This window comes from Chiroxiphia lanceolata, chromosome 5 (assembly GCF_009829145.1).
Source record: "Chiroxiphia lanceolata isolate bChiLan1 chromosome 5, bChiLan1.pri, whole genome shotgun sequence".
Taxonomy (NCBI): Eukaryota; Metazoa; Chordata; class Aves; order Passeriformes; family Pipridae; genus Chiroxiphia; species Chiroxiphia lanceolata.
Genome location: NC_045641.1, coordinates 66,013,182 through 66,028,063, shown reverse-complemented (window position 1 = coordinate 66,028,063; position 14,882 = coordinate 66,013,182). Strand labels below are relative to the sequence as shown.

Sequence of the window (14,882 nt, the reverse complement as noted above, 5' to 3'; positions counted from 1 at the left end):
GTAAACTGCAGCATTATAAACCTGGGAGATTAATTGAATTTTAAATTAAGGACCTCTGGCCAGTGCTCCCTCCAAGCATGAAACAAACTTACTAGTGTTTAATAGCAATGGGGATAGCATATACAGTGCTCATTCTAAGTTCTTGAACTGTAAGAGCATAGCTGGGGATACATTAGGGGGGTTAAACAATAAATAATACATATGTGCATGATTGAGTGGAAATTGCACACCGTTAACAACATTTTGGAGAAGGTAACTTGCCACAGAAGATATTTTTGGAGCTGAGAAAAGACACAAGTGAAAAAGACAGCCTGGAACAAGGGTGACATCAGCTTCAGGGCCCTACAGGCAAAGTGAAATCTGTGCCTGTCCTTGGATGAGTCTTTTAATGTAACAAGGGGAGACTACACCTGTCACCTCTCAAAACTGGGAGCCTCCGGCAAACTGCCCTGCTCACCCCAGAGCCTCCCTCAGGTGTCCTTGGCATAGACTCGGAATCAAAGACAGAATATATATGTGGATGCAAAAAATATTGCTCCCTACTTTACCTAAGGCTGAAGAAGGCGTAGCAGACAGATATAGAAAACTATTCTGCAAATGAGAATCTTTTAAACTGAAGAACAAAGAGATGAAGGCAAGGTTGTCTCTAAAGCCATTAAAAAGGGGAAAATGCTTGCAGGTGAGAGGTTTCTCAAAGCCTGCTGAGTACAGAAGTCATGCTTCTTTTTAACAGTTTCAAATTAATAACTTGAAGAGAAGCAGGAATTATTGTTATTTCATTGCTCAGGGAGCTTTGTACTGGAAATTAAGATGCTAAATTTATGTTGCGTCTGTACATACACTGGAGACTCCCAGCAGCTCCCAGCTGTACCTGAGTATTGTGCTGACCAGGAGTGTTTTGAGTGCCTCCTTGCAGTACCATATCCTATTCTGGGAATTCTTGGCACCTCTATTAATTTTTGTGCCCGCATTTCTTGCATCTGTGCAACTTCAGACACAGAAAACCACTGAAAACCCACAGATCTTTCAGAAGAGACTTCCACTGCTGTATAATGGAAGCTTAAAAATGTTGTATTGTTTAAATGAACTAATAATAAACTGAATAAACTAATAAAATATAATAAATGGGATGTTTGGGATAAGATACAGCTATTTAACACAAAGTGATATTTATAATTACTGGGGATGGAAAATTGCTAGAGTATATGGGCTGAAGGAGAAGTTTATATAACACAAAATGAAACCGATGCCAGTGGGGGAAAATATGTAACTTACATAACAAAAAAATACTCCATGAAGCAAAAAACCTCTTGTATCTGTAAAACCATGAATGCAACAGTCTCTGCAGACAAACATACCCATTTGACACCCCACATTCCAGAACTCTTGAGGATTATAATTTGAAGAGGTCATTCTTGTTCCTCTTGGGTAGATTCTTGTAATAAATCTTGTAGTATGTGAAATAAACTCTTTAGCTTAAAAACAGAATGACAAAAGCTTGGTAAGAAAAACTTTGTTATTACAAAGAGTCTATTCAAATAAATAACAATAAAAATACAATAATCTGATCCAGCAATTTTTTTAACTCAATATCATAACAGTGTATTCTATTTTAACATTAATATATGTATTATATATTAATATACCACTCTGAGATACAGCTAAAATCCTATTTTAAAACTTCAATATTTGACTCATATTGCTGTGTAAATGTAGATTTATTTTAAAAGTTTAATAACCAAGAATCATTCCTTCACTGAAATATTCTGTTTCTTCACCTCTTTGCTAGGTAAATATATGATTTTTACACTAATGCCCACTGTGTTCTCATGGAAAACTAAGACACAAAACAGGAAAATGCTCAAAAAGCCCCCTCATGCTTTAGTAGCTCAATAGGGGAAAAAAAAATCACCCTAAGATGATCTCAGCTTGTTTGCTGTTTTGAGGATTAATAAAATGACTGAAGAATATCAAGACCAGTGCACAGCACACTTTTAAATGACATTTAAATGGTTTTTATAAGCCTCAGAAGATAGTAAGTGGGTTGGTTTTCTTCCTGCTAGCAGTGTTCCCTCCCTCCTCATATGTAGGCATAAACTACTCCCATGTGGGAAACTTCAGATGACTTCTATCTACACAATTCCTTTTTAGTAATTAAACAAAAGGTTCTTCATTTTCCACCCTGATCCTTTCCATCCTCCTTTAACCCTATTTTTTGGGGGTTTTTTTGTTTGGTTTTTGTTTGGTTTGTAGCTTCTTTGGGTGGGGTTTTGGCTGGGTTTTATTTGTTTGTTTGTTTTCAACATAACTACTTTTATGTTCACTAGATTGCCAGAGGAGCCAGCGAGGACTGTCTGTTGGCAAAATCCTACTTGTTTTGATGCTGTTCAGCACCATTCACCCAACCAACCACTGAATCACCTCCACAAAGCGGTGGGTGGCAGCTGGGCTGGCCCTGAGTGAACGGGCATGTGGCAGATTCATTGTCATGGCCACTGATCTCTGTCCTTGTCATTCCCTCAAGGCTCTTGGCAGGCAGCTGGAGTTCAAACAGCAGAGCCTGAACTGTAGTGGCTGCACCAAATGGAGATGCTCCAACACAGAATGGGTTTTGAATAACCCAAATTGGCTGCTATGAAAGGTCTGGTCCAATGGAGCAAACTCCCTTCTCTGGGATTTATCCACTCTGTCAGTCTTATCTACAGCTCTCCCCAAAGCCAGGGGGATTCCATGCCCAGCTCCAGTGAGTGCTGAGACCAGGCATGGAAGGGAGTGTGAAACCTATTCCAGGTGTTTTCAAGTATTGACTGTAACTTCTAAATTATTTGATGCAGAAAACAATGAATCAAAAGGCAGCCATACATTTTATAGACTATGTTAATATCTCCTCTCGTAAAGCCACGTGAAATTAAAAGAAAGTCGAACTTCAATTTTACTCACAAAACCAACTGAAATAAACAATGCAGTGCAAAGGACATTTCTAAAACAGTATTATAAAAACAACCAAAGAAAATGGGGCAGTATGTGTTTCATAAAATTTTAACCCTTCCAATGCCCTGACAGTGAGCCATAGCAACAATGTAACTTTTAGCTGAATAAATCAAAATAAATTACCTGAATGTTTTACAAATTTTCGTGCTTTAGCCTCTCCAATTGAGTTATTTTCATAGCACTTCTGATTCTCTAGGGAATGCTCAAAGCTCACAAACTTTGAAGATTTGGTATAAACCACAAGGTCTGACAATGCAATGGCAATTTTTGGCTTCTTCACCTAATAATCGTTATATGAATAATGGAAAAATAAAAAAGTCACCATTCTCATGTTTCATTATTATTACTACTATCTTTAATTCAGAGAAACTATCATTTTGTATTAATAAAGTATGAGAAAACGTGTCACAGTTAATGAATTTATGACTTTTGATAGTGAGAGTTGATACAGTTAGAGATTATTAAGGTTACTGTGTCCAGGTTTATCACAGCAACTGTAGGGTGAATGGAGAGATGCTGCCAGTGTTCTTTTGGATAGCTTTATAATTGTCCTCATTCTGAGATTGGTATGTAAATTAACATAATTTTTCATGGATTTAAACATCACTCATTTAAAATATACATCCAACTTTACATTCAGAAATACATAAAGTCCTAGAAAAGATCAATAGCATAAACTCAACTACAAAATGGAGAATAACAGGAGAATAGTTTACTGTGCCAAGCAAATTAGTCATAGGAATATTCCTCCAAGCATCCCTCTGAAGTTAGGAAAACTCTTTTCTTCTTAATTAAGGCGGAAAGTTCTTTTGCCAAAATCTTTGTTTAGCCTTGTTCCATTACCAAAGTGAGCAAAAGCAAAGGGACTGAGGTTTTACCAGGATCTTCTCTCTCACTGTGAGGCACTATGTGACATTTTTACTTAGCATCACTTGTGAGCTAAGCAGGGGCAGTACCCAGCAAAGAGCTGATGATGCTCATAATGTTTACAAGGCATTAAAGCTTTGGAAGGCAAATTCTCACCTGCCAAAGTAATAGATTCCCTGTTCATGGCTCTTAAACTATGCAAAGTTCTAGTGCATTAATTATTCTGGGGCTGTGTCCCCTGAGGAGCAATAGGAATCTACTGTCACAGAAGTCCTGAAGAACACAACTCTCTGGATGTGGCAGGCAGGGACACTGGCAAAGCCAACAGCATCACTGGGGTATCCTGGCTGTGGATTCCAATGCTCTCCCACCCTCCCATAATGGGACCTCAGGATAAATACTCCTGAGGAGTGGAATCCTGGAAATCATTTTCTCTTCTGCCTGTGAAACATGACCAGATACCTGTTGCTGCTGCTCTTGAGTGTGTGGGGTTTGTTCTGGTCTCTGACGTGATCTTACAAATATATTTGACCCTATCAACTGGAAAGTTGGCCTTTCCTCTTCAAAGAGGACTCCATCCTTCCTCAGAATTTTTCCTCACTATCTCTCTTCATCAGGTGGAAAGAGAAAAAAGCGAAGATCTTGACCATCAAATCACTTAAAGGAAAGGGACACTGAAGAAACACTGCCTCTCAGCAAGAACACTGGGCTCTGAGAAGCACTGCCAGTTTACCCACATTCAGGTGATTGGAGCATGATGTGGAACAGTGGCTGGATACAGAGTGAAGCTTAATGTCTTAAAAAACTTGAACAAAGCAGTTTGAATCCTGATGATGCACCAGATTCCCATGGTAGAGAATTATACTTGGTTAAAAATATGAGTTAAGTTCAGTTTGCCTTTCAAAAAGATCACATCCAATTTTTGCTCTCTCTTTCAGAAATAATACTTAATGTCAAGTCTCTGCATGAAAAATGTAAAAACACCTTTTCTATTCTAAGTGTTGAAAAATGTTTTAGCACAACCAGACATGTGCACCTAATTTCATGCATAAATCCAGAACAGAAGAAAATAGGGGAGTAGGAACTCTTCAAGATCTCCAAGATAGACTGATGGACTTCAGCAAAAAATAGTTAACTGTCTGTCATCATCAAGAACTGCTACAAGTGTTCTCCATACACAGCTCCAGGAGGGCCTTGGGACCAACAAAATATTTGGACAACTTCATCTTAGATCTATTGTGGTACTGAACACCTGGGACAAGCACAAGACTTGAAAGAGAAAAACGCAGTTGAAGCTCAAGATGGGAGCACAGGGAAGGGTTACCTTTTATTTGGATGCTAAAATGTGGTCCAGTTTGGAGTTTCTTGTAAGAAGAGGAAAACTTTGAAACCTTGAGCTAAAACATGTCATTTCAAAATGCATTGCTTTAAGCTATTTTAGAGTCTAGCTTTCAAATTTAGTCTCTATTTTAGGATAACATATTCTTCCTTCTTAAAAAAAAAAAAAAAAAAGAAAGAATAAAAAAGAAGCTGACATACATCTATGTAATCTCTATATTCAATCAAGACAAAAGTTACCTTTGACTTTTTTGAAGGTGGTGGGGATGAAGTTCTACGATCTCCTTTTCTTTTGGAGGGACTCTTGGATCGGTAAATAGGGGTTGTGTCATCAGTCTCTTCATCAGACAGCAGTTCAGACTCAGATATGTCCTCTGTCTCAGCACCAGTCTCAGCAACAGTCTCAGTAGCAGTCTCAGCACCAGTCTCATCACCTGTCCTGAGCATACCTTCCTCAATGGTTCCAACTTTTTTATTTTTTATCAGAACTTTGAATTTTAATGCCTGTAGAAAAGAGGTTAAACAGCAGTAACCAGAATTTTGTATGGATTAATTGTAGGTTTTTATCTCTTGGTATTGTTTAACTGATGTTCGAGGTTGTTTATTAAGTATAATGAAGTGAGTTAGCAAAATGAAGTAAAGATAGATATCAGTGAGGCAAAAGCCAAAAAGAAGTAAACCAAACAGAATCTGGGGATCAAAGCACATGACAGAATGTGACTGTCTAAACCCATGACAGGAGAAAAGGCTCTCCACCACAAATACACAGATACTGAAACCATGAAAAGATAAAAGTAGGAAGTAAGTGTCAGAGGTGATGGTCAGGCAAGGCATAGAAGGTATATTTTTTTACTATACATAATATAATCTTAAATATATATATATATACTTAGAGACATGTATCTGATGTTAATTTGGATGTTGTTTTAGCTGTTATTGCAGCTGTAGGAAATTTTTTGCCTTGTCTGATTACTGCCTTTGTGCATGTCTGTCTCATGTACCAAATTAAAACTTTTTTGTTATTTTACAGTGGATCCTCATGCTGATCTGGTCAGGGAAGTAACAGAGTTTTGTGAGTTTGCTTAAGCAACTTCTCTGTTTTTAAATGGGCACATTTCAGCTTCTGTAACATAAAATGCAGGGGAAAAAATCACTAAATGAAATCAATTCTTACAACATGGCTTTTGTCTATGCACCTGAATCCTATGAACAAATATTTCCCTTAGATTTGTGAAATAATATTCATAGTAAAGGAGCTATTATGTGGCAGACATTCACCTCTACAGCTGTACACAGGAACTGTGAGTAACAGGACTTACTATCATTCTTGGATAAAGTGATCCACAAAAATATTCCTTAAGTTTCATAAGCACTAGCGAAAAGGAAGGTTACAGAAACAGGGAACATATAATCTCACTAAATGGAGGGTAACTGAAATACTGTATTTTAAGGTACCCATTAAGTAAATATGAAAAGTACAGATGATACAAACATATAAAACCAAAGTTCTGTAATGGAAACTACAGCCATAGGCAAGGAAACAAACATTCCATTTATTTACATGGCAATCTCCATTGCTCATAATCCCCTCATCACTTCAGACCTTGTATTAGTAGTTTGCCAGTGTGCCAGTGGAATGAGATATCTTATGCTTAATATCTATCAATGCCATGCTACTGTAAGATTTGATTAGTCTCTCTGCACTGGTGGCTCAGAATAAGGATGCCCTTTAACATTTCCTTCATTTCTTATTGATGCATTCATTTTTTTTCCCCCGGATATTTTTAGGAGAGTTTTAATATGATTAATGCTGCTCATATTTCCCAATATTTAAAAGCAGTTCTGTCCACTTTTGGTCTTGCATTTTGTTATTTGTAGGTAAGATTTAATCCCACAAATTTAAAAAAAAAAAAAAGGACCTAGTATATAAGGAAGGAAAACCTTTCTATGGCTATATTACTGCCTCCTATATGTAAATTTGCTTTAAATAAAAAATGCCATAGTATGTGTGTGTGAGCCTGTAAAAATGGGTCCTGATGTTTGAAGTCAGTTTCTAAAGCTCTGTTTCTGAACTATTAGCAAAAATGTAAATACCCCGAGGAAGGAAAAGTTTTTTAAGGTTTTGTTGTTTTTTTTTTTTTCAGTTTTCTACAAAGATAACATTTTAAATCACAGTTCTATTTTCAAAACCAGTTACAGAGAATGATCTAGCAATATGAAATTTTGCTATTATTTGACCAGAAGCAAATTCCAGTAATAGTTATCCCAAACCACGGAAAGTGACCCCTGAACTGAAAAAATTACACATCAAGGATTTGAAGTCTGAACTTCAAATGTATCTTCAAAAAAAAAACCTTATAACAAATGTATGGTTACAAAACCAGTGACTGTGTGGAGTTCTTTAACTGGTAATCAGCAGTGCTAAACACACAGCACCTTTTTCTCTGAATGTCCAAATCTTTTAAAAGAGCTGAAAAGTCTTTTAATGAGCTGAAAGTCTGAACATTCATTATAACTTCTCCTTTCTAGTTTTAATATGAAAGGCAAAATGTGTTAAAAATACATTTGCTATGTACTTCTATATAAATTCTAAGCATAATAAAAAATTTAAATATGTAAAACATAATAGATCTTCCCCAGAGCATAATGGGACTTCAAGGCTGGCATAAGCAAAAGCCTCCAAGTACCATCAACTGGAACAAATATTTACATAATTAAATGAACAAAACTTATTTCTTGTACATTCTGGTTAATGTGATGTACAACACAAATCAGAACAGCTGAAGTTGACTCCAAGACTCCAAGACAAAATCCTGGATTTAGATCAGGCAAACCCACCTAACTGAGTACTGTAACTAATGTAAAAAAGGACAAAATTAATTCCTCAGAAATGTAGAGAACAAACTCTGGTTTTGCATGATGTATTAAAAAGAGAAGAATAGCTTCCCTTATTTAAATCTAGTGTGGAGTTTTGTCTTCTCCTATCCAGCTGTAGGTGCTTAATTAGAGGAACATCTAATCCTGAAAACCTTGCTAAGTAACAAGGTTAAAATCAACTTAAGTTTTACACAGTTTTCTATTTCAAGACTTGAATTGATACCTTAAATACTGATATAGGGAGAAGATGCAATATCTCCAGTGAAGTCTAACATAGGGAAAACTTATAAGACAATGACAAAATTTCTTAAGTACAACTGTTAAAAACACTCAACACCAGCATTCTTCACTGATTCAAGAAGAGAATCACACTTAGTAAAAGTGGGAATGGATGTCTTTGTGGCAGCCTTATAAATCACAGTTATCAAGATACTTGAAATCAATACTACCATCAGTGTCTGAGCTCTACTTAAACAGATATTAATTATATCAGGAGTTCCACTTTAGCTGTCTCATTACAAGTTTTCATACCACACATTTACCCAGTGAGAAGACCCCTACACTAAAAATTACAGTCCTGTATTGTGCTCTGTAATAGACTTCATGTAAGTCTGGTCCACGGCTAAACAGCTGTGCCATATTAGAGATGACATTCTACCTAGGCAACTAAATCTCTGGTGGATGGATTGGAAGGAAATCCAAAGGATCATTACAGAGAAAAATGGTTACAGGTTGGCCAGGCTAATTAGTGTAGTGTGCTCAGGGCCTTCATTCACAAATTCCTTACCACAGTTCAAGGTTCCAAGAAGATTCCTTGGATCTGATTTTTATACATCAAATAAACCATCAGCCTAAGACCTACCTGATTTATGATATAAAATATGGCAATTTTTTGTTCTTAATTATCTTCTGAAGTTGTTTTGCAATACAGGAAAATTATTAACAAGAGGTAAGTGACTTTTGCATGTTTAATACATTTGTTCCCTGAAAAAGACTGTAGAGTGTAATGCCCAGAAATGGTATAGGAACTGGATGAGTCTTCTGTAAGTTCTCACTAGAACCTCAAGAATCCAGAAATTTTATAATAAACAATACTGATTTTCTTATTTTTAGGTCATCACCAAGGCATGCTACATTTTCAACATCTTTCTTCTCACTTTTGTAAAGAATAGATGCCACAGGCAGATTGAAAGGCAAAACAGTGGACTAGAAATGTTTTGACTTGCTAAGAAGAAAAGATATTCCTGATGCAAAGACTTGGTCGAGACATTTGCATATTTGACTTGTAGGCGAAAAAAATAGGAATGAATCTTATCACTGAAGCAACAAAATTTGACATGCTAAAGCAGCTGTGGTCTTGAATTTCTCAGTGAAAATCTTCGTGTCCTAGTATTTCAATAACAAAGATATAAGATTATAAAACCCTACAATGTTATATGAGATAGGTAAATATGGAGATGGTTAAACTGAACTCTGGATCCTACAGCCACAGGTTAATCTGACCATTACCATTTTGTCAGATGTTACAGTTAGTCAGTAAGAATCTATTTGCCACAGGTCATAGACAGCCAGGTACAACTAAGTTTTGAAAGTTTCTCGGGGCAACAGGTAGAAGGGAAGGAAGTGCAGTAGCGATATGAATCTCTTAGACACACACTCCATTATTATATCTAGATGTTGAAGATTTCAATACTTGGTTCACCAAGACTGGTGCATTCTAGAAAAACAGACACCATTATTTTAATAACTCTGGGGAAACCTCGCCAATCCTGGCCAGAAATGCTTCTGAACCACCACAATGCAGCTGTGTGATAAACATTAAAGACCACTTGTAAAATAACAGTAGTTGCCACTTCACTTTCAGTTAACAACACATCAATATCTCATTCCACTTTTGTGACAGGAAACCTGCAAATAATGGAAAATTCCTAAGTAGATCATGTATATATCCTGTCAACAGCGTAAGGCAGTTTGATGTGCTACAAAAATAATTGAGGAACAAACCTTCATCAAAAGCATCAATGTGTTTGCATTCTTTTCTCTGTGTTACGTTGGAGGCTTACTTATTTCTTTCAGTAGCTGTCAAACTTCTTAGAGAGGAAGGATACAGCAGGGTAAGTGAAAACATATCTCTTCTTGGATTCTAATATTTTCTAAGTTCATCTACAGACTGCTGCATATGACACTACATTCTGTCACTTTATATCAGCATGTCACCAGGACTGCTGGTGCAACTGGCAGGGATCTCTGGCACCAGCCAGTGATGTCAAATGTAATTTAATGTGGGAACTGACTCAAAGGACCTGATATTCCAGTGAATATTAAAGGAAGTTCACCAAGTCTCTTTAGGAGCACCATAGTAGCCAAGATGTGAGGAAAGAATGGCAGTGGGTCTTTTGCTTTGGGTGGAAAAATATCCACCTGGGAAGGAGGTGGAAAAGATTGGTGAAGCTTAAGAGTAGCTTCAGTTTCTCATTGAATAAGGGGTGTGTGAAAGGATAAAAAAGAGAGCAAAAGTCTTCCCTTCCCTTTCTTCCACATGTAGAGAAAGAACTATATGTTGAGATGCTACAGAATACAGTAATATTCCAGGAAATTAACAGTACTAGTACAGTCAGCTGGAAGGGTACCTATATGGCTGAGGGTAAAGAATTAAAAAACCTCTTTTCCTGAAATTTTCTGGGGTTTTTTTTTGGGACAAACAAGTGTTGAGAAAAAGCAGAGGCCAATAATGTTCGGTGATCATCCAATTTTGTTTTCTGGACCTCCTTAAACCAGGTCTTATGAAGGTCCTCTTGAACCTTTCATTTAGGCTTACAATAGTAGGACACATCATTGCATGACCTGTGGTCCCTAAGAATGGGTTTGCTCTGCATTTTGTTCCTCCTTCCTAGTGCATACAATCATCTCAGCTGAGAAAGGTACAGCTCAAAACCTACTTAGAAAAGGGATTAGAAGATTGACCAGACAACAGAGGAGAAAATAGTTTCCATCAAAGTCTTCAAAACTCTGAGATTTAAAAAGAACCTGTAATTGGCAGAAGTTTCTATGAAGTGTTTGGAGAAAATCTGTGGTATTCCACTTCATGAACAGAAAAGAGAACCATTTGAAAAACACTGAGATGGTTTGTTCCCTTTTCTTGCCAGTGTTCCATCTTGAAAAAAGTGGAAGAGTAAACTATATAGGTGACAGCTTTTTTTTTTTACACTACCTGAGAATCTTTCTCACAAGCAGCATTTTAAATTCATCATTTGTGGTTCTGTAACATCTCTTTTGCACAGCTTAAGTGAAGTAGGTTGAAGACCGAGTTCAGCATTGCACTTACTCAAATGATAATGGTTTTACCCAGGCCTTGAATATACACAAGGTCCCAAGATTTAAAGATGTGATGCCGCTAAACTCCTTTTGAACATGCACCAAAAGTGGTTCTTCAAAAAGATGCTCCCAAAAGTCAAGCTTATAGCTGCATATTTCCATTGCTAAGTAAAATCCTATTGATTTTTCTTACATCCTTGATCAGGGCAGCTGGGAGAAATGGAGATGATCCTAATTTTTTTTCATTCTCAAGTTAACAATTTATTAAATTCAGATTTTTGTAAACACCTGAGGACAGTGGTATTATTTAGGTAACCCTTACCTCTCGTGTAGATGTGGAATGCATCTCACATAACTTTAATATATTAAAAGTTCAGGAGGATGAATCTCACCTGAACAGCATTTCCAGCAATGCATTTTCAGGCAAAAATTCTACAGAGCTGACATATGAAAACTCTAAGCTATGAAAATATGAAGTATGAATTCCCTGTGTCGCAGTAACCTCATGGTAAGGGACATACCTCTTAAAAAGCAACATTTTTAATTATGTGACTCAGTGACTCCACGATTCATATGCAGTGCAGTGATTTTGTGCTTGCTACAGAGAACATATGATCCCTGGAACATGTAATGCACTGAATCCAGTCATGCTTTGAGATGCTTCAAAACAAAGCCTCCTGTTTAATATAGGTGATATTTTTTCAAAGTTACAAAAAAATTTTCAAGGTTTCAAAGTGGCATTGGACACTGTGATATAAAAAGTGTAATGCTACAATCAAAAAAAACTATGTTGGGTGAGAAATTTATATAATAAATATATTTACAATTACATTGTTATGGAAATATATTTCTTTAGCATATCTTTTGGACACATCTCTTCAAAATTTTTTTTCCCTGATAAATTCTTAAAATTGTGTGGTTTTTTTTTCTTGTGACAGTATTTCCTCCTCACATTTTCATTTGCATTCTTTTTTTAATTACTGTAAACAAAAAAAGGTATAAAATATATCTATCACTGGCAAGAGTGACAAGTCTAAATAAGTATTTTGGATGTATCCATTGTGCTACAAGAGATTAAAAAAAACACTTTTACTCTTGAAAGAAAATTGTGTGCAAAGACTGGAACAATGGGAATTTATTTGTTTTAGTTTGCACTAAAATTTTCAACACCCATTTAATTGCCTTTTCTGACTTCATATCCCGGGGGTCTGAAGCCATCAGCTGAGAAAGTCTTAGGGAGAAACACACTGAGAAAGAAAGAATGTCTTTGCAGTAGCAGAACTCAATAAGAAAGTTTCATCATCGCTGTTATTGCCAAAAAACTTAGATTCAGGTTTCCATTTCAATAACATGTTTAAATTTCAGGAATTTCCTTCAATTTAAACAGCAAAAAATAAATGAGCAGATAACAGATACACTAACATGTATCTTTTCATGTGGCTTCTGTGTGCTGTTTAAATATTGTTTTGTTACTATCTGAGGTCTATTTCAGACACCAGAAGTGTTCCATACATTCAGTTGCAGAGAATTAAAAACAAACAAGACCCACAAACAAACAAACAAACAAAACACATCTTTTTCCATGTCTTTCATAGAGAAAAGTGCAATCTTATTACCTCAGGAGAAGGTAGTCTAGTCATCTCTGTCTCACCACCAATTGGTGAAGAAAGAAGTTTGTCACCTAGAATACTTTTTAAACAGTCTGCCATTACTTCCTGTTGTTTAGGGCTGCAGTGATTCTCCAAAGACAGTACAAGTGGATAGGCAGATGACTGAAAACATAATTTAAAGATTTTGTTATTCAAAAATAAAAAGAGGATCACTTGCTTTTGCAAAATATCTTACAAAAGTTCCCTTTCCAATCTGTATTTTCCTTTATTTTGAAATGTTCAGAATACAGGTCAGTTGTTCCAGGTTAATAACACATAATAAAGGTCACAATATTTATGGAAAAGAGAAAGTACAATTGAAGAAGAGAAAAATGTATCTTTGGGATTTTTGGGGGGGTTAAAACAGTGCCAGACATATACAGAGGTGTAAAAAGAACTGTTTGATTTTTAAAAGGTAAAATCATATTCTAAAATTAAAATTGATGAAGTACAGCAGGATTAAATTTCTTTTGCTTTAGTTTATGACAGATTTTAACTGATGATATTTCAAGCTGAGCATCCTTAAAGCTTGTTCAGAAATCAGTGCCTTTACATGAACAAGCTATGCTTCTACTTTTTTCGTAATATAACAAACTTTTCTTGGGACTCTTCACACTTTGTTCATCACAGTACTCAAGCAAGACAGATAAAACAAAGGAAATTGAGTAAAAATCAGAGAACAGCTCAAATGAAACACGTCCATATAGACTGTAAAATTAAATCTCATAAATTGCCAGTAATACAGGTGGTTACCAAAAACAAAAACTCTGAATGAAATCTTTGCTTCAGCAGGACTTAAAATTATCAGTTTCTAAGGGAAGTACTGGTTTTTTACCCTGTCTTCACACTTGTCTCCTGAGCATTTGCTATTAACCACTAATAGAAGCACAGTTGGTATGAACCATTACCTATTGTGATTTTATCATCTTACTGTAACTTGTCCCTGTGAAATGAAGTTTGTATTATAGTTAAGTACAATATGTGGTGTATTAGCAAGAGCAGGAGAGTTATATCTAGTGGGTTTTGAAGAACAGTGAAATAAATCCACGTTTTTTATTTCACCTTCAAAATCAGAGGCCAATTAAATTGTATATAGAAATAAGAATAGAAAAAACACAGCTTTGATTAACACTGAGAAGGCTATAAAAATACATGCATAAAAATCCATATAAATGTATAATCATAGATGTATATATTTAAACAAAATGCTGGCCTGAATTCAAGAGTTATCTTAATTTCATTCGGGACTTATTTGAGCAGGAGTTTTGTCAGGAACCTCTATGAAAGCCTGAGACAGTGCCAAGAACTCTCCACCTTTTGCTGCTTTTCCAGAGGTGGGCAGAAGGGACACTGCCCTAACGAGGCACCTGACAAAAAGACATCAGTAGCTGGCAACCTGTATCAGATTCAACATTTAAAATAAAAAGAGAGGAAATGGAAAACAAAGTCTCAAACTCAGCTATAATCTAATGTTGTTGTCTATTTCATAAGATCACATGTAGGATATAAGACAGACTGATAGCAACAGAAGAATAAGTGAAGCAAAAAGATTTTAAAAGTATAAAGGAGTAAAACACCAGACTGATTCTGAAGTAGTTGTACACTTCATATTCAGTCCTTGCTTAAATGTTCTCAGGTGAGCATTCCACGTAACAAACTAGAGTAAGATCACCTGAATTCTTTGCAACAAGTTTGGTTTATAATCATTCAGCAAAATATGTTTGCTCTTCCTTAAAAAAAAAGATTAAAAATATATGAAGAACAGATAGCACAGTTTTCCTGGAATAATTTCAGCAGTGCCCACTGCCACAACAATCTGTTCCCTATCGTTTTACCCCGGAGAAT

At 36.0% G+C, this 14,882-nt stretch overlaps 1 protein-coding gene across 1 annotated transcript in view; it reads right to left on the bottom strand.

Moving 5' to 3' along the window:
- The window catches only part of PLCZ1 (phospholipase C zeta 1), a 47,231-nt gene that overhangs the window by 17,626 nt on the left and 14,723 nt on the right, over nucleotides 1-14,882 (bottom strand). Inside the window, exons 6-9 of the mRNA XM_032689055.1 lie at nucleotides 13,005-13,160; nucleotides 5,437-5,700; nucleotides 3,115-3,271; nucleotides 1,359-1,475 (exon numbers count right to left, since the gene is read on the bottom strand). Coding sequence (XP_032544946.1) covers nucleotides 1,359-1,475; nucleotides 3,115-3,271; nucleotides 5,437-5,700; nucleotides 13,005-13,160 — 694 coding nt within the window. The remainder of the gene's footprint in view (nucleotides 1-1,358; nucleotides 1,476-3,114; nucleotides 3,272-5,436; nucleotides 5,701-13,004; nucleotides 13,161-14,882) is intronic.